This window comes from Tinamus guttatus, unplaced genomic scaffold (genome assembly GCF_059628265.1).
Source record: "Tinamus guttatus ecotype Peru unplaced genomic scaffold, ASM5962826v1 Tinamus_guttatus_pri_ptg000653l, whole genome shotgun sequence".
In the NCBI taxonomy this organism is placed as follows: domain Eukaryota; kingdom Metazoa; phylum Chordata; class Aves; order Tinamiformes; family Tinamidae; genus Tinamus; species Tinamus guttatus.
In genome coordinates this window covers 620,408-640,699 of record NW_028289187.1, presented here as the reverse complement: position 1 = coordinate 640,699, position 20,292 = coordinate 620,408, and the positions used below count along the sequence as shown (strand labels likewise).

Below are 20,292 nucleotides of genomic sequence, written 5' to 3'. Positions count from 1 at the left end.
GTCTAGTGAGCTAATGAGTTCAAGATCCAGCCGTACTTTGCAGATTAGTTTGTTATCTAATGCCATTAGTGAAGTTCATAATTGTATCTATAATATTTGGCTCTGGGGGTAGCTTTTAATAAATTAATCGGACCCGAAACAGCTAAACATGAAGCCTCTATATTTTCGGCCTCAAATAAATGACCTAAATTAAAATAACCCTTATATAATTTATTATACTCCTTATTGGTAATGTAAACAGTGGGATTAATTGTATTTTTAACTGCACTTGTTCTTAAGGTACATTTGTTTTCAGAAGGATTTGTTTGTTGCTGTGTTACTGTACGGTAGCTGTGAGGCTAGCTGTAGTTTTCTCTGTAAGAAGATACAATTTTATAACATTCCTTCATATCCACAGGTTTTAGGACCTGCCCCAAAATGGTGTTCCTTCTTGGATAATTTGACTGAAGAGCTGGAAGAGAATCCAGAGAGCACAGTTTATGATGATTACAAATTTGTTACCAGAAAAGACCTTGAAAATTTAGGTAAAACACTTGAATCTCCTCCTTAATTGTCATCTTTGTTCAGCCTTAGATCCTTTCCAGGAGTAAGTTCAGATGTGACACGCTAATAAGGAGTGTGGGGACTCTTAGAAATCTGCTGGCAATAATTTCTGCCAGACATCTTGGTTATTAATGTACCAGACTGATGGCTTTATGTTCTGTGGTTCCTCTCCAGTGTAAGAGTAGACGTTTGTGTTTCTCAGATTTTTATCCCAAGGAGAAGATTGATATTTGCTGGTATGATACGTCTAGGACTGCGTGTGTGCTTTCAGACACACTTAGTGGAAGGCACAGGAAAAGTTAATTTAGCTTTCAAAATATTTTTGTAGGCTCTCTTATTTTTTTTTTGAACTCTTAGCAAAATTAGAAACAAAATTCAACTGCAAAAAGTTAGCTTCATTAAATGTAAAATTTTCCTTCAGAAAATACCAACCATTCCACCATTCCAAGGCCAATAGAAACACATTTTTAACACATACGGTACTACAGTTCTGAAAATCATCTAGCAAAGGAAGTAGGTTTCACTCAAACTAATAAGTTCTTTATCTTCCTGTTACATATTGTGATTTTTGTGATGCCTTACTCCAAGTTGGTTTAAATTGCTTTACCTGTGAATAAAGTGCTACTTTGTGACCTTTGACTTAGGCCTGGCAGGAGGCTATACAAGGAGAAGGTCCTTCACAGCCCCTGTGGCTTGAGCAGTAGGGGGGTGGATGGTCTCAGTGTAGCCTGCAGGTCCTAATTTGAAGCTGAAAGGTTTAAGGCATCATGGTGTTGCCAACATGGAGAGTTGACTGAGAATAGGGCTTCTGCTCCAGTGCACTATAACACAGTTGAATTGATTTCCTCATAAATGCAAGTTTTCAAATAAAAAGTTAGTGTGTGGGGGGGCTTTCACTTCGTATAACCTTTTTTTTATTATTATTAGGTTTTGTTTGTTTGTTTTTTAAGTTTTATTACTAACTATTAACTAGAGTACTCTTGTTTTGGAATATTCAGGAAGATGAATTCCTGGAAACAATTAAAACTCTTTAGAGATCTTTGCTTTCTGGTTGCACAGTTCTCTGGGTTCTTTTTTTTTTTTTTTTTTTTTTTTTGCTTAAGCTTGTTTATTCTTAATTTCTAAAGATCTCTGATCTGCTGAGGAGATTTTTTATTATTATTATTTATAGAAGCCTTCTCTTTTTCTTGATTTTTGGAATTTTGTGAAGATATATGGCATGAAAATCTGAGAAAACTTAAGTATATTAATTCTTGCTTATTTTAGGCCTAGGGTGACAGTTTTATGATCTGATGTGGTACTATATTTCTTTCAACATGTTGATTCTTCAAAGACAGTGACCCCAGGCAAAACTCTTTAATTAAAAACAGCTCTATACCACAGTAAAAAAGCGATAGTCAAATGTGTGTGGACTTTGAAAAAAAATTTTCTCAAATATTTCCTTCTAAACTTTCTTTAGTGGGCAGCTTTAGAAAGTGCCCTTAACATGTATTATGACAAGAAAAAAAGAACCGTAATGCTCTGAAGTAGCTCGTATTTCTTGCTGGCCTAAATGATTTTCTTGTGGCTTTACTCTGTCTTGATGTAATAGATGTAACTGTTGGAGAGTGATGTGCTGTGCTGGTAGTGCTCGTTTGTCTTGGATCGAGTAAGCGAAGTGACTTGCTTTAAAGAAGAGTTCTTTATATATCAAAGTTCTTTGAAATCCTCTGTAATTTTTTCCCAGGCCTTGCTCATCTCATTGGGTCGTCATTACTCAGAGCATATATGCATGGCTTTTTCATGGACATAAGACTTTACCATAAGGTAAATAAGGCTGATTCTTGTGAATTTTGCTTTTAACGATATAACATTTGTGCTGTTTTTTTTTCCACGTGAAGGCCGTCTCTTGCATTAGTTTAATTTTTCTTTACCTTTTTCTGTTTGGTTAAAGGCAAAAATGATGGTGAACCCGTTTGCATACGAAGAATACAGAAGAGAGAAAATCAGACAGAAAATAGAAGAGACGCGTGCACAGAGAGTTCAACTAAAGGTAAATCCTGTTTCCAATGAGTGAGCCTCTGGAGATAAGTATTCATAAAGAGTAATACATTATCTCAGAGGTGTAATTACTGGGATTTCATTCTGTTTATTATCAGATATGCAAAGTAAAGTTTGTTTTTATTTGTTTTGAATAGAAGTGTAAAATTTCAATGCTTATAAATCTTACAAATGCGAAAAGATGATGCTAAACAGTAAGGATGAGCTCTCATCACATTTGGCATTTGAACAGATAACCCAGTGATGAAATTTGCAGTTTCTATTTCTGTCATTAAACCAAATGACTTAGGCCATTCAAATATAATATTCTGAAAAAGATGTATAAAAATACTGTTGTGGGACTCTGTGTTTTTATCTAGTAGCTTTCTAAATCGAATTTACAACATATAAGGAAAAATAAATGCTTTGAAAGTACCGTACCTAATGCCTTACAAGGGAGAAACAATACAGAAGCTCTATGCAAGTTTTCTCCCAAAACTTAGTAGTACTTGGAAATGTTCTAAATAAAGGAGCTCTTGTTCCTTATAATGGTTATAATAGTGAATGAGAACTGTGTTTTCTCAGTACGATGTGCTTTCCGTCACCTACTAAAATGTCCGCTTGGACCTTCTGTTTATCTCTAGTAAATTCACTGTTTTGGGGACTCTATCCTTTTTTCTTAATCCAATAGGTAACGACATGATAAATTTAAAAGCTAATAAATGTAACACTAGCTTTGTAGGAAGCATTTAGTCTGTTAAAATAGCATATGAAGTTTCATTTGAATCGTACTGGCCAGGTAAGTATAATTTTTTACTTTGTTTCATCTAGAGTCTTACATGGTGCAAATTGCTTTTTTAAAAAATTTATTTCGGAGGTAAAGCATGTATGGCTTTTTTGTACATAAAAGAATAATATATTAATAAATTGCTTTTACCTCATCAGAAACTTCCTAAAGTGAATAAAGAACTTGCACTCAAGCTGATTGAAGAAGAGGAGGAGCAACAGGCTACTAGAAAAAGAAAACAAAAGGTGAGCTTTGGTTTTGAAGGGAACACAGAAATAGAAATGCTTACAGTGATTGATTACTGTTATCTGGCCAAACAGATTCAAATTTCCATTGTTCCTTATCTCTTCAGGTAACTTATTCTGACAGGTGGACTTCACTGTAGCTGGAGAACCAAAAATGCCATGTAGTAACCTTGTCATCTATATAATTATGAAATACTCACTGTAAAGATGATGTGGGCTTCACAGGCATCCAGAAGCTAGCCAAATGCAGTAATCAGTAACAAAGTTGTCAAAAAAAATACTTTTTCATTTGGTAGTATTTTTGGTGGTAACTACAAGAAGATAGGCATTTTCTGCAGAACTGAAGAGCAGGCAGTTGCCCAGGTTAACACTGCAGTGTAATTGCCTTTCTTTATACACATGAACTCCGTTTGTTAGTATTTTTATAAAATATAGCTAAGATTTTACTAAGTAGTCAAAATAATTCACTCTTATGCAAGATTTGATAATAGTTGATGTTGACAGTAATCCATTTCTATTTGAGATGTTATGTAAAAGGAAAAAAAAAACCCTTAGTATTTAGTATCTGGTAGGAGAGAGAGACAGAGCAGAAATTTGCTTAGTCAGTCTCTATAAATTAGCAGAAAGTTCTGGTGTGTTGTGTAGATGTCACTTGTAGGAGCTTATCCTCACACTAATAAAACATTCATGAAATGGGAAGCAAGACAGGCATTAACTTTGTGAAGCACCTAATTAAACCTTGTGTGTTATAGCTGGGGTTGTGGCATGAATTGGTGAAAAAGCAGTGATAAATGCTTAGATACAAACTTGTCAAGCCTCTGTTACAAAGGAAATATGCATTCAATAAACAGACAGAAAAGGAGGAAAGAATTGCCTAGGAAAATGGATTGTATTTTTAAGTGGTTAAAAAGAGTACTTCAAAATATATTCTGATTATATTCCTGAAAGGGCATTAAGAGTCTTATGAAAAGCAATGTATTTGAGGCATGGGATAAGTTCTCTTTTTCTCTTACCCGCCATAAAACTGCAAGTTCCACATTTGCAACACCTTTTATAGTTGAGATTTACAAGTGTTCTTTTCTGTATCTTTTTCTTTTTTTTTCCTTGTTAGATAGCTATGGAAATTTAATGTTGGGGTGGGATAAATGTACTTAAGCTTGGCAATGTTGACAGACAAGCTTTTTATAATAAAAACCTATGTAGCCAGTGATTTAAAATAACAACTTATTCACATAAGTTGAACACTGTCCAACTCAGCAGTGGCATAATTTATACTGACTTAATTTTCTTCTAACAGGAACAAACTGAGTTTTCCAGTGTTCTTTGTGAAGGCAGCGTAGAAAAGCTGTATAATATATACTGAAACACTTATCTTAAGTATTTACACCAAAACAGAAGTAATATTGTATAAAGAAGTGTTTTACCCTAATATTTTGTTTAATATGAGTATTTATAAGGTATTCACTTTGGAGGTACTACTGCATAGCCAATAAATATCAACACATTGCCAGATTAGCTGGCTGAATATGAGAAACATTTAATTCAGAAATATTGTGTATTTAAACTATATGTATAGTGTTCATAAGAAACCATCATGCTTACAAATAGTTTAAAATGATAGTTGCTTGATTTGTAAAGTGATAGTTGCTTGATTTGTAAAGTGATAGTTGCTTGATTTGTGAAGGTAATAAAACACAATTGGAATAAATCACTTTTACGTAACATAGAAGGCGAAAACAACTGGCATTTCCCATATTGCTTGAGTGTTTTGTTTAATTAAGCAGGTGTTAATTGAATGACTTTTGATTTAGAAATTTTAGAATTTTGTGACTAACTCATGCTTCTTTGTTTCCAGAATCTGCCTAGTCTTCTCAAAGATGATCGTTTTAAGGTCATGTTTGAGAACCCGGATTTCCAAGTGGATGAGCAGAGTGAAGAATTTAGGCTGCTTAACCCACTTGTTTCTAAAATAAGTGAGAAAAGAAAGAAGAAACTAAAGATCTTAGAGGAAAAGGAAAAGCAAGCACAAGAACAGGTAAGATACTTTCTATTAGGAAAGATCTATATTTTTTTTGTTTTGTTTCTAATATTCAGGCTTCTTACCCTAGGAAAAAAAAAAGAGGAAAGAAGTTGAAAAATATCTATCAGCTACAGTAATTTAGATGTAAATAATGTTATGATAGGTTGTGTTCAGATGCGAACCATATGTCTGCATAAATACAGGTCAGAAAAACTTGTAGTGTTTAGGTGGAAGTATTTTTATAGTCTGTTTTCTGCTTCATTTGCTGCTAGTGCTTTTTTCAAATTAAGTTTTCTTCAGCTGTGCTGATGTAAAGCTGTCACGTACTCTTTGCAAGAATGGTTTGAAAGGCAAATTAGTTGATGATTTCTTATTTTAAACTATTTTTGCCTACAGGAAGAGGAAGAAGAGCCTGAAGGAAAACCGAGTGATGCAGAAAGTTCTGAGAGTTCAGATGATGAAAAAGGCTGGGTTGAAGAGGTCAGGAAACAGCGCAAACTTCTACGCCAAGAGGAAAAAGTAAAACGGCAGGAAAGGTTCAAGGAGGATCAACAAACACTACTGAAACCTCAATTTTTTGAGATTAAAGAAGGAGAAGAATTCAGAAGCTTCAAAGACTCTGCCAAAAAACAAAAATTAATGAAGTAAGACTAATGTTTTTATTTTAATAGGAGTGGGGGTGGGTTATTTATCGAGCATTTCTTTACCATGCAGGCCAATGGTATTTCATTAGTTGTCATGATAGTCTTGAAAATGCTTATTTGTAAAGCCACATCTGGTGATGCAGGGTATAACCATACCGGGACACAATTAAAAGTTTTATTTTCTAGTTGAACAAGTAGGATGTTTAAAAAATATGGGAGAGGGACAAAGAAAATGTGATGACCACAACTCAATAATCTGAGACAGAATGGTGGATCCACTACTTAGTGCTGGTGAATTGTACTCACAGCAATAACTTCTAGTGTGTCTCAAAGGGATTGGCAGCCTGGGTATCTCTCATTTGGTCCTCCAGAAACCAGGAATGCTGCATCATTTGTCACTACTATGGAGGTAGGATCCATGGTGATAAAAGAAAAAACTTTGGTCTCAGTATTTTTACAGCATCCACAAACTTTGGCCAAAATATGCTTTTTCTTTGTCATCAGGACTATTTGCCTATTTGCACTATTTCTATTTGTGCAATACTGGAAATTAATTTGTATTTTATTTGACTTTTGCATTTCGCTTTTATTCTTAAATTGTTGATAAACCCAATTAGTTGGCTATTATATAAAAAGCACATTTACCTCTTAGACCTGCAAACTACAGGACTTGACTTTGAGATGTTTAATACCCACAAATCTAACTTTTTTTTTCCAGAGGTGAGTTAAGTCCTTCAGAAGTTGAGATTTAGTAGCATTTTGTTACTTGGAGAATGGACAGCAATATTAAAGGCTTCAGAAATAATAGCTTCAAAGTTCTTGCAAAATATGGATGCAGAACAGAATTTTAACCAATGCTAGAAACAGGTTGCTTTGCGAGATGGATCCAGAAGTAGCTGTTAGGCTTTTATTTAGAATTAAAAGATACACTGAAAGAAAAAAATGAATGATACGTATATAGTGAGGCTGATGTCTTTGTGTCAGTAACGACTGACTGCAGGGTACCTTTGGATCAGTCTAGCTGTTACATGATTGATACCTTTTAAAGTTACTTAAGGAAACATTTGATAAAATTAGCCCTTTCTTTAAATGTGCAATTTTTTTTTAAACTGGAATTGCGTAGAATGGTCTCTAAGTACAACTAATTTGCTGATTCTGTGGTGACCTGTGATTTACATGTTATACATGTAAAATCTCTTTAAATATAACCAGCAGCCAGTATATATCTTCCCCTTTTGTGGGGAGAGAGAATGTATCTTCTGTATCTTCAGGTTCTCTGCTGACACTGTGCAGACAGTGCAATATTTTGCAAGGTCTGGTGCGTAATTAGGGTGGCTCGTGCTGGATGCCTGAGAAACGTCCAGATGGGATGTAGTGTCACGACTGAAAACAAAGCTGAGGATGGAATGGGGCATTAAAAATGCATGTGGCAGTATTACATCCTTTGTGTTTGTCTATGGGGTACCTTCATTGAATCGTCTTTTCCTAATTCTCCTTTTGTCTGAACACTTGTTTCCATCCTCTCTGATCCAGTTTATGCTCATCCAGACGTTATTTAGAATGAGTAGTTTGATATTCCTAATTCTGCTTAACTGATATGATTCTGCAAACATAATTAGTCAATTAGTCAACATTGTGAGATGATTTGTTTTTGTTAATAAGCATTTTTACATACTAGAATTTTATGGAGAAAATAACTAAGTATGTTTTCTGCTGGCGTTATTCAGTGATAAGCAGTCAGCATTAAAACAATTAATTCAATTAATGTACTGAAAATTGGAAAGACTGTAGTGGCATGTACAATCTGGTGAGTCTGGCGTGTTTGTCTTTGATTTGATTTATCCAAGCTATGGAATGATGGTCTGTGACCAATATAATTAAGTACCTTAATACCTTCACTATGCACTTAATGGCTAAGTGTTCTTTTTTTTTTCCTTCCTAATCATATAATGTTCTACCTGAGGAAACAGTTTATGACTTATATAAAACTGGGTGTTTCTGTTGACATGTTCCTGACTCAGCACAGCTCCAAGCCCAACTTTTAAAGCAGTGGTTCGTACTATAAATTTCTTAGTAGACCAACAGTCTACACATTTCTTTGTACTGAGAAACTGCAAGAAATATTCATAAGTGCAGCACATGCCTTGTCTAAGTCTCTCTACAGTTCATCTTCTGCTCTCACACTGCTGTGCTTATGCAGGAAAACCTGCTGCAGGTGTTAGTAAAGATGTTAAACTTTTCCTTGTTTATTTACTATAGTTCCTTACATAATAACTTAAAAGAAATACATAAAAGGAAAGGGTTCTTAAAAGGAAAGGGTCTTTATCAGTTGCTAAAAGGTCTTTTGATTTTGTGGGTGTGCTTTTAAAATGTTTGTTATTAGAGTATATCAAAACTAAAAAGAACAGTAGTGAAACTTTAAAGTATAGCAGTCTATATATATATTCCCTGAGATGGCCAAGATTTAAAAATATATATATATATTGTTGACATTTCTAGGTATAGAAAATGTAAAACAAAAAATAAACTCCTAAAAATTGCTCTCCTCCTAATTAGGAGGAAGAAAACTGTCCAGACATTTATTTTTAACTATAGCACAGGGGCAGCATTTTTAATAAAATTTTAAGGGATATTTTGAATAGATTTATTGAGGATGCTAAAAGAGAAAAATGTTTTAAATGTTTCTATGTCACAGTGTGTATAATTCACTGTCATTTGGGGTTGCATATTTCCAGATAAATACAGCCTTATCTTCATTTATTCAGTAAATTTGCAACCCGAAAGTGTTTTTCTAGTATCTCCTCATTTTAATTTTTCCCCTGACCGAAGCAGTATCCAGGCAGTCATGCTAAATAATTGCTGGGTAGTAGCCATATTTCTCCAATTCATTTTCAAAGGGGAGAAAAATGGAACTGCACTTGAATGTAGAAATCCCACCACAATGTCAGTGACTGATCTTCTGCCATAGTTAGCTCTAAGGCTTAGCTTGTCTTCCCGATTCACGCAAGTTTTTACATGTACTCAATGAAAAATATACTACAGAAAAGATACAGTCAAAGTACCTAGTCATGAGAAATAAAGCAATTCTCGACAGTGATTTTAATTTTTGTTATCAGAAAAGTCTTTGTTACATAAGTGACTCATCCAAAATTCAGCAGATTTCATATGTAGGTTGTGATCTGTGAACCCATCGTGCATGGAAATTCTGTGGCCATTAGTGGCTGCTTGTCATACTTATTGCTGTTTATCTTATTTTTACAATGACTTATTTCCCACCTTTCATAAAAATAACTTGCAAAAATGTAGGTATTTGCACGCTATTAATGAAAACGCTGTTAAACTTGACAAAAAGTAATCTTTTACCCCTCTTCAGAAAGATCTAATAGGGTATACTGATAGCAATATCGCAAATTGAATAAAAAATTATATACAGATACATGAAAATCTTCTAAGTACATCACAGTAAGTTTATCTTCCTATTGAGCTGGTTGTGCAAACCATGTTGTTCTCAGCATTACCTACTTCACAGAATCACAGAATGGTTGAGGTTGGAAGGGACCTCTAGAGATCATCTAGTCCAACCCCCCTGCTCCAGCAGGGACACCCAGAGCACGTGGCACAGGGTGGCATCCAGGCAGGTTTGGAAGATCTCCAGAGAAGGAGACTCCACAGCCTCTCCGGGCAGCCTGTGCCAGGGCTCTGTCACCCTCACAGGAAAGAAGTTCTTCCTCACATGGAGGTGGAACTTCCTGTGTTTCAACTTGTACCCATTACCCCTTGTCCTGTCACTGGCCACCACTGAGAAGAGTTTGGCCCCATCCTCCCTACATTTGTGAGGGCATTAATATTCCAGTGGAGCTGAAAGTAGCATCTGTTTCAGCCATTTTCATCCATTGTCATCTCTTTCGTTCCTGACCCCTGTGTAGACAAATGTTAGAGTTCAGTGCCTGAGGACTGCGTTTGCACAGGAGAGCTGACAGAAGCTGTCGAGCATGGTGCAGTTGATGGCATTTGCTCATGAAAAGCTCTTTACGTGGTCGGGATCTGTCTTGTTTATCAGATTCAGTCATTTGCACTTTCTGCTTTTGTTTTTGGTTTTATTTTAATCTATTTGCATTTCACTGTTCCAGGCTCAGTGTCAAAACAATCAATTATAATTCGATTAAGTAGCTGATCTCTGTCAGTGAAGGGATGCATTCTATGATGAATTAATGGAAAAGTGTATTCAGGATTACTTCCTTCCCCTCAGATTAAAGGGAAGGCTTCAGAAATAAAAAATTTCAAGCAAACTGGATACAGTTGGCTTTTAAATACTTGTATTTTTGTTTGAGACATGTACCTACAAGTGCAGCCAAATATATATGACTTTTTCTGACATTTCATAGAATACTATTGCAATGGAAGGGCAATATTTCTTTCTAACATCAGGCCTGATGCTTTTTTTTTTTTTAAAGAAAAAAACAAGGATCTTTGCATAAAATTTAAAATGCCTTTACTGTAAGCAGTATCTGGAGGGAATGATTTGAGCTTGCATTTCTTTCTTGTTTATTGAATGTTTATTTTTGAGTTATGGCATTTGAGGGTTTCAGAGAATCTGAGATTAGTTTTGACTGCATTATCAGTCTTTATTATAGTAGTAAGATGGCAAGAATAGGAACTAATGTTAATTATCCTCTGCAGGAAAACTCTTGGAGATCGTTTAAAGCTTGAAGAAAAACTTGGCACTCTCAGTGTGTCTGATACCACAGTAGGCAGCAAACAGGCAACATTCAAATTAAAAAAGGTAAGCTCTATATATATATATATAATTTTTTTAAGATAATATACAAGTAACTTGAGTTGTTGCATGAAAGAACAGGAACCTTAAAACCGTCAAACAAATGTCCCTCTTTATTTCTTTACAAGCTGCCAACTCTTCTTTGCTTCTTGCCAAGAGAGTGAAAGCCTCCGGTAGTACTGGAGTGTTTATGCCCTTATAATTCAAGCAGCACTCATAAAAAGACTTACTTTTCAATGGAAAATCCTGCCTTCTCTCTTTGAATAGTTTATTTTTGCAGATGTATCATTCGAAGCTTGTGACCTTACCTGACCTCTGTGCCAGGACTGATCAGATCTTGGTGTTCAGGTCTAAATGCAATCAGGATGCTGTGGGTGACAGGTTAATAGTGAGGCTGAGCCTCAGCGTGATAAAAAGCAGATCTCAGAAGAGCTTCAGTCGCTGAACTTCTGTAACACAAATCAGAAGAATGAGCCCTGGTCCTGTTCTACTTGTCCACTTTCATTTGAAGTGTGTAGTTATTTCTACCCATCTATCTTTCCTTTAGGGTTTCTCTTTCCTGTTATAAGGGATTTTGTAGATACTGATGTAGGTGTAGCATGCCTGCATTTGCTTGGTTTGTGGAATGCTTAGGGGTTATTTTTGCTAGAAAAAAAATGTTTTAGAACTGAAGCAAGGACATATTATAAAAGCTGAAGATCCATGTTCATTCTCAGATTCTTTACCTGACAAAAGATACTTCAGTTAAAACTGTTTTTTCTCAGGTAACCCTATCTTCTCTGATACATCTCACCTTATGATTGATCAAATACTCTTGTATCACAAAAATAAAACTACACTGCCATCAAGAGTGTGTTTAAGTAGCTATTTTATTATAGTGTGCGCTTCGGGTGCACTTGAGTAAAAACTTTAAGCAAATTTTTTGGAATATTTCTCTACTTTTTTACATGATTGTTTTCTCTTTTCACAGTCCTTTTTCATCTGTTTTTGATTCTTATATTTCTGGAATTTAAGATGTATTGACTGTGGAATAACCCTCAGATTCCATTGCTATCATCATTTCAGGCTGTTTACGGATGTTAGTTAATGCCTTGCACGTAATTGAGTGAGTTTTGCAGGGCTGCTAAAACATAGTCTTGTTTGTGTGTTTGTTTTTGGTTGTTTTGTAACTTTAAATTAGAAAGTGTTGAGCCATTAAGTTTTTTAGAGTTGATGGTGAGCAGTGAACTACATCCATTAGCAGTTCTTGGAGAACTGGGAACAAGGAGGGAGGAGACGGACGTGGCAGTGGTTCAGAAAGCTGTTTTTACATTATTCCATTGGATTTTGTTTGTTTGTTTTTAATTTTATTGCTGTTAATACGTATGGATTTTTGGTGTAGAATTGTAACGGATGTTGTTTTACCAAAATGCATAAGTAACAAAATAAGACTTAGAAGACTTCTCTCGAACAGTCCACTGGGTATGTGCTCTGTCCTAAGAAATGGAGCAGGGAGAGCTAGAAAGAATTCATGCCATACAGTATGCTCAGTTATGCTGCTTTTTTGTGAAATGGTGAAGACTGTGAAGTTAGCAATCCGAGAAGTAATTTAGTATGAATCCAATCATAATTAACATCTGCTTTGCGATACCCCAGCTTTAAAGTGCAGGTTTAAGTAGAAAGATTTGGGTTGTGTTTCCATAAGATTGGTATCCTTTGACATTGTAGATCAGTGGAATTGAGGCTGAACGTGGCCGCTGGCTTGTTGTGGCCATTGGTTTGTTGTGGCTGTTGTGTCAACAGTTCTCCAAGCGCCCAATAGCCAGTGCTAGTCCAGTGCTGCAGTTGTCATTAATATTTCACTTCTTGGGGGGTTTGTCGTGATACCTCAGTATTGCATCCTGTTTTTCAGTTTCAGCTTGCTTTGTCGTAGAAATAAATACAATAACATAGCAAGTTTTCTAAACTACTTAAGGTTCTCAACATCATCTCCTTTTTTATTAAAAAACAAAGTCTTTGATACAAATCAACTTTCTGTATACCAGCTGTAACAGTGAACATTAAACTAAGAATGTTTCTCAAGACTGTTTTAGAAATATAAGCAATTCCTTGCTGTCTCTAGGCTTCATCTATGTAGCATGTTTCTTGATCCCTATTCGTAGGGAAAATGAGCTAATAAATTTAAACAAAGTCTACAGATGATTAACTTTTATTACCATGGTACAAGTATGAGTTTACTGCTACATTTGTTAAATGGATTCATATCTCACCTCAGCAGGAATTCTGTCTATGCACGCAAATCTCTAGCCCAGGTTCAAATCATACTTTTCATGGGTGATTTAGGGAGAGAGGGGCTCATGCTTGAGTGCTGCTGATACAGATTTAGTAGTATCAGTGGCAGACTTAGAGGCCTTCCCAGCAATGGGAATGCAGCTGTTTGAGTTACAGTAATTCTATCTCTGCTAATCCAGTCCTCCTATGTTATTGTTTTGAAGTAACTCTAATTTCTGGACTATTTGTAGCACAGACACTTGCATGAGTTTGGCTAATTCAAGTCCTCTAGTTCCAATTTATGCTTAGTTTGAAAACAAGCTTTGGTCTAACAAAGAAGACAACACTTTATGGCTTTGAATGCCCTTTCATCTGTGTAGTGTATAAATGAAACCCTTTTAATGCATTTTCGATGGAGAAGAAAAACATTAACAGAGCATGTACCACATTAGCAGAGATTTTTAATCATTTTCACATGGAAAATCTAGATTTGTAAACAGCATTTCAGATACTCCTAATGCTTTCAGGGAACCCATCCGTTTCTGGGAAATTAGCTAATTGTCCTTTCCCTCTTTTTAAAATGCAGTTGTGCAAATATTAAATATGATAATACTTTTTAACCAGGATAGGTAATAAGTAATCTCAAATTCCTCAGTGACCGTGAATGGTAGTACCTGGAGATAGCCAGAGTCCATGGGTGCGAAGTAAGACAATACAGTGTGAGAACACTTCCAGTACCATTTCCAGATATGCAGAGATACTTGGACCTGTGAGGTGTAATGTAAGTTTACAAGAATCTAAGTACCTAGTTGTAGACTTGTATGCTCAGACTACTGCATCAGTCCTTTCCCACAGTTCTAGATCTAGCTGTTTATACTTCTCGGTGCTCTGGAACTCTTCTGACTTTTAATATTGCCATTATTTTTTGAAATTCAGAGTTCTAATTCATGTCTATTTTTGTTTTAATATTCCAGTCAGAGCAGCAAAAGAAGCAGCAGGAAGCAGAGAAACAGCATCGTCAAGAGAGAAAAACGCTCAGGCGTTCTGCTGGCCACCTCAAGAGCAAACGTGGAAGAGGGCAACGTTTTCATTGATGTTCCTTTTTTAAAGAAACTGCTTTTCTTGTATTTTTCATTTGAAAATGGGACTTTACAGTACAAATACATTTGTATTCTGTTAAAGCGATGGACACAGAATTCAGAACTTGTTAAGCCCTGTGCTAGCTTTTGAAAAGCATATGAAAATGTAAGTATTGGCAAAAGGACATCAGGAGTATAATGTATTGTAAGCTTCAATTCAGTTGTATCTGTGCAGAAGGCATCGGCAGCTGGTTATTGTGTAACCCTGGATGTAGTCTATATAAGAATTTATCTATACAACAAGGCTGCTTGTCCTTTTTTATCTTAAGCAGTGAGTTTTTGCTTTCTGAAGTGTTCTTCATTTATGACAGACGCAACATTTCCTAGTTGGGTGTTGTACAACTGTGTTTTTTAAAAGCTGACTTGAGCTCAACATTCTTAGGCTGCCTCTGCAGCCAAGAGGAGGTTAAAAAAATAAAAATAAAGGTCATCTTGAGAGCATTGGAGAATGGCAAACTTACATGGTTGTGAGTCACCCTATAAGGAAATCTCTCTGGCGACACTGGTGTACAACAGGGAATCCAGGAAGGATAATCTCATTAAGCTTAAGGTTGGTGAACTTTGCCTTTCTCAGAATCCTTGGATCCTGATTTATCCAGGTAAGAAAGCTGTGATTCAGCAGGCATCATGTAGTATACCTACAGACCCAACAAATTGAAGCCGTAAAAGTAGTCTCCATTCCTTCAAAGTTAGTTTAGTCAAATAACTTGAGAAACTTAAACCTATGTTAAGGAAATCGTAGATTATTTTGTATGTCATCTTTTTGATTACCAGCAGAATGTTTGCTGCTAAGCAAGATACAGCATATCTTGTTGGTTTTTATTTTGCAAAACCTTTATTTACATAGATAGTCCACTACATTGACAAAGAATTAATTTTACCTTTGATCCTAAAGGAACTTTGTTACTGCTTTTTAAAGAGCTTTATAAGTTCCCTTTTTGCTAAATCCGAAAAACTCTGAACTTTGGACCCAGCAAGAGTCAGTGAAGCTCCTGCTCCCTGTAAGTCACTTTGAGACTTGAAAATTAAGTGTTTTGCTTTATAAACTAGGGAGACTATTAATATGGTCAGGTCTCCTATACAATACTTAACTTTTTTTTCCTTATTTAAAAAAAACCCTAACCATTATTATTTGATTACTACTGAATCAAACTGCTAAGGAAAACCTTATTTTCTTAACTTAGTCTGATGTTTTATGATTAAGGTTTATTTTTTAATCAATATCTATTTGGGCATATCTATCTATTTTGTGTGTTTTTGTTTTGTTTTGTTTTTTCTTCTGATTTAATTTTCTCTTGATTCCTTGCATCTGGTTGTAATTATGTTGTTTCCCTAAATTTAAAAATTCCTTTTGCACATCATGTTTGCTTCTTTGAAGTATACATTGTGATCAAGTCCTCTCTAAGCCTTTGCATTCAGCTAAAAGACAAGAATTCTCTGTGTTCTAGGTTTTTTTTTTTTTTTTCCTTCAGCTTTCAAATCTCTAAATTGTGTGTGAATTTGATGCACTTTCTGTGTAACACAGAGCTACCAGTATTTCAGTCTTACCTGTGCCTTATGCCAGAAATGTCATTATTACTTCCCTTTAATCACTGAGAAACTCTTAATGCAATGTGGTTGCTCCAGGGTGTCTCCCTCTTTGGAATCTTGTCTTTTGGTGACTTTAAACTTCTGAAATTCAACTGAAATGACAAGTTGAAGTATGTACTGGTGCGATGATGCCATCTTTCCCATGGAGCATTTTGCTCTCCTTTGGAAATTATCTGCATACAGTTCAGCTGCGTTCATACATATGGCTGTACTGAACTCGTAGAAATTGGTTGTGGAAACTTGCCACAGCTCTAATTGCTACAGGAAGAGTTAGGGATTAGCTGTACAGAACTTGGAGATGCTTTCCTGTAAATATGTCACATTTTTATATGCAATGTGTATAAAGTGTGCATATATATATGTTGGGTGTGTGTATATACATATATATTTTATACTGCTATAGTGAGGCTAATTAGGCCTCACCAAAAGGCCTCTTTTATCTCTAATTGATAAGGAATAGTAATCATTCTGCAAATCATTCTAGAAAATGGGAGGTCGCAGATAGTATTTGTGAATGAGAGCATGAGAGCTGGCTTGAGCTTCTGAGTATCCTTGAGCTTCATGCTGATCTTCACCATTTGTGATGTCCCTCTTGAAGAAGAGAGACTGTACCTCATCTGTGAATTCCTCACCGTGCTTCTCTGCTCAGGAGCACCCGCTTTGTGATGGTTCTTCATTCAGCAGCTTCTTCATTTGTGCACGTAATTGCCCGAGGCTTACAAGAGGTCAATGTAATCTCCATCTTAGCCACAGCTGAATTCGTGCTCTCCTGGTTAACCAGTGGACCAATGTGGGTTTTGAAAAACAGATTTAACCAGTTACAGATCTCTGCCAAAGGTGGTTCTGGGCTGCTGATATATTTCTGAAGGAAGTACATATCGTTTTAATGCATGCAAGTGAACATGTCTCTCAAATAGAAAGTGTATAATACAAAAAATAGTAAGCTAATTGAGCTAATACTTAATCTAAGGCTACTTTTTTCCCATGACCTGGTTTAGGAATTTAGAGGTTTTGATGCCAAATATGGGTTAGAATCAGCGATACCCAGAAAAGTGAATTTCCTGGCCCTGGTCTGACTACAAAGTGTTTAGAAGAGGGCAGTGTTCTGTATATTTTGCTCACTTCAGTGAGGAGAAGTGCTAGATGTTTGTGTTTTGGTAACCCACTTAGGCATGGCTCAGAGTGTCCAGCACTTGCGCTCTGGAATACAGATAAGCTGTTGTCGGTGGGCAGCGCCAAGCTGCCTGCCCTGCACCCGAGCCCAAGGCCAATGTGCTAACAGGCCCTTGGCAGCCTCACCTCCAAGTGAGGGAGCGCAGGAGCGGGCTGGGCAGCTGGCAGCAACAGGGCAGGCCGGGACAGTGACCCCTCCAACAAGCTCCAACCAGGCAAGGAGAGCAGGGCAGATCTGGCAACAGGAACAAGGTTCAGCCAGCAGACTCGTGACGTGCCTTTGTGCATGGACACTGAAGTAAGTATGAACTGGAATTGCCAATTTCAGGAAGAGTTATATGAGAAGAGGCAACATTTTTTTTGAATATTCCATCCCTGTTTTTTTCATTACATTCATTCAGCTTAGGTGGGGAAAGGATTAGTAGACCTGAATTCCAGAAGGAAGGATGAGGCTTTCAAATATGGAAGAATGATGAAACAGTGGTGAAGATGACTGAGGGAAGTCTTTAAATATGCTGTGCCATGTCAGATTAAACATCTGCAGGAATTGCACAGCTGTAGTGAAGGCTGGCCTCAGGAAGAGGAGTGGATTATGCAACTTGAGAGGACCTCTCAAGCCCAGTGATTCTCAGATAGGTTATAGGGCATAAGGAATAAACATGCAGCATTAACTGACTGGAGGAACTTTCCCCTTTTGTCCCATCCCTCAGCTGAACCGCTCACTACTTTCAACTTTTTTTTAATCTCATTTCATAAAAATTAAATACTGCTTTGGCTTGTTTTCATAGCTAATATATTTTGTCTCTTCTTGGGAAATATGGGTTTTATATGCTGAATGAAAGCACATAAATCTGTTAATAAGGTTTAGCTCTTGATCATTATTTCTGTTTCAAAGACCATTTTACTCAGCAACTGACTCTCCGATCAACATGAAGTAGTTCTATTGTATCACTGAAATGAACAATTTATAGTATAGCCTGCAAAAAATTACCAGATTTAGCGAACTCTTACGCAACTTGCTTGCACAGCTTAAACAAAAAGAATCCGAGCATTTCAAAAATACTGTAGTTGGATAAATGCAAACCTTTAAATTTTCTTAAGTCCATTTTTAAGTCTTTCTGCCTAAAACTAAGTGTTTTTAATTTCCACACCCCTTCCCCAGACCTATAATTTGGGCTCGCTCTCTGCCCCATCCCTGTCTCGATGCTTGTACATGTTTTTAAACTGCATTTTATCTTCCTTCCTCTTTCAGTTTGGCCCAGATCATTGATCCACATGTTGTTTAGTGGCATATTTTTATTGATGGTGTGGATGGTGATAGAGGAAGGGAAGCTTCAACCATCCGATGTTTTTAATTCTCTTCTTTCTTTGATTTCATATGTGATGTCTTAGAGGCATTCACAATATTCTGCAGTGGCATTTCCATATGGAGTATTGTTGAGCATCCTATGGTACTGACCGGTTTGCACTTTCTAGCATAATCTAAGGTAAGGAAGCTAATTTATGTATAGATGAATACAAACTGCAATGAATCATTCATAGTGCTTCTAGTTTAAATTAAAAAATGTACCTATCTGTTGCTGACTTTGCTTTTCAAGATTTCATCTTTTAATCTTTGCTGTGTTGGTGTATTCAGACTTCAGTGCATTTGCAAGGAGTGTAGATAGACCCTGAATATGGCTGCTGTTGAGAAAGCAATCACTGCAGAGATACAGTGCTGCATTTACTCTGATAGTAGCATTCAGTTAGAGTTTTCCTATATGAATATAGTCGTTTTATAGCAAGATCAAGTCTGAGTTCAAAACACTATTTTTCCCCTGTGTAGACCTGCTTTACAAATGACATTTGGGTCAACTTACCTATGAAAGTAAGTCCTTGTTCTAATTTAATACTCCCTTGAGTGGGGCAAATGTGAAAATCCCATTTCCTCTTTAAGGAGAAAACTAGGCAGTTGAAGTGGGAAATACCAGCCCAGCCCTAATCAAAACTTATACTCCCAATTCCTGGAACCACCCTTCCCTTCCCTACAGCGGTTTCTGCCAAAGCTGTTTTGTCTCTCGTACTTATTATCTCCTTTTTTAACATCTGGCTATTTCTTGAGATGCCTATCTCTATACTCCTCTTTTTTTTCTGGCAAATACCAGGTCTATAGCACAAATTTGGGTAAATACAGCACAGACTTGACAATGAGCACTAAAACAGTGGTAACAGATAGGTTGCAAATAGGCACACCTTGAATAGAGTGGATTTGTGTGAAATTAGAGCTCTGCAGTGCTGTGACATCAAAGTGTATGGTGGGGGTTGGAGAGTTGGCAAATCATCTTGTGTGAGTCATTTGGGACAGGTGGAGGAATGCATGTCATCCTAACCAGGAGAGAAACCCCACTGGTAGCGCTCAGTGTGCCTCTGAACCCTGCTCTAGCCCTAGTTTAGTGAAGGTCTGTGTGTTTTGGTGGGCGGGTTGTGTTTTAATTTTGTTAAGAATTTTACTATTGCATTAGTAGAAATGGATCTAGGTCTAGGAGCATTATGTACAGTTCCATAAAAAGTGAAGCATTCAGAAATGTGTAACAATTATATATCATCTTAATTCAGTAATTCGATGGCAATAGCATTTACCTGCATTTCTCTGGTAAATGTACTTTGTTGCATATTTTATCCTTTAAAATACCTGAACTTAACATTACCAGTTAAGTGCATAGAGTAGGTGTTGTGGTCATTGCCTGTAAGGATGTAATCTTATGCAAATGGCAATGTAGTGAAACATAATTATCTTGTCAATTAGGGTTTTACTCTTGTAAACTGAATCAAGAGGAACATTTATGACACTCCCATCGTAGCTGCTATGTTTTTCTGCTTTCCCAGATGTAAACAGCAGATTGCCCAACAAGGCTATGACACAGTAACACTTCAAATATGAGACAATATTTTTAAACGGATCTCCACAACAAATATATACCCTCCATCTAAGATATTTTAGGCAGGTTACAACAGCTCTCTTTTGCACAATGCCATGGTAACTACATTACCACAATTTAAAAACTAATAAAAGAAGAGTAATGATGATGATGTTCCAATTCTTAGGATGGGGCCTGATCCTATTTA

The 20,292-nt window shown here is 36.4% G+C and overlaps 1 protein-coding gene and 1 long non-coding RNA gene across 2 annotated transcripts in view; one reads left to right on the top strand and one right to left on the bottom strand.

The window, feature by feature from the left end:
- Window positions 1–14,667, top strand: part of NOL10 (nucleolar protein 10) — a 47,569-nt gene extending 32,902 nt beyond the window's left edge. The window contains exons 14-21 of the mRNA XM_088536238.1: window positions 398–524; window positions 2,270–2,349; window positions 2,477–2,575; window positions 3,508–3,594; window positions 5,450–5,629; window positions 6,011–6,258; window positions 10,939–11,041; window positions 14,260–14,667. Of these exons, the coding sequence (XP_088392364.1) occupies window positions 398–524; window positions 2,270–2,349; window positions 2,477–2,575; window positions 3,508–3,594; window positions 5,450–5,629; window positions 6,011–6,258; window positions 10,939–11,041; window positions 14,260–14,379 (1,044 nt within the window). The 3' untranslated portion in view covers window positions 14,380–14,667. The remainder of the gene's footprint in view (window positions 1–397; window positions 525–2,269; window positions 2,350–2,476; window positions 2,576–3,507; window positions 3,595–5,449; window positions 5,630–6,010; window positions 6,259–10,938; window positions 11,042–14,259) is intronic.
- Window positions 9,956–20,292, bottom strand: part of LOC148592016 (uncharacterized) — a 53,642-nt gene continuing 43,305 nt past the window's right edge. Inside the window, exon 2 of the long non-coding RNA XR_015913977.1 lies at window positions 9,956–10,018. This is a non-coding gene — a long non-coding RNA (uncharacterized LOC148592016). The remainder of the gene's footprint in view (window positions 10,019–20,292) is intronic.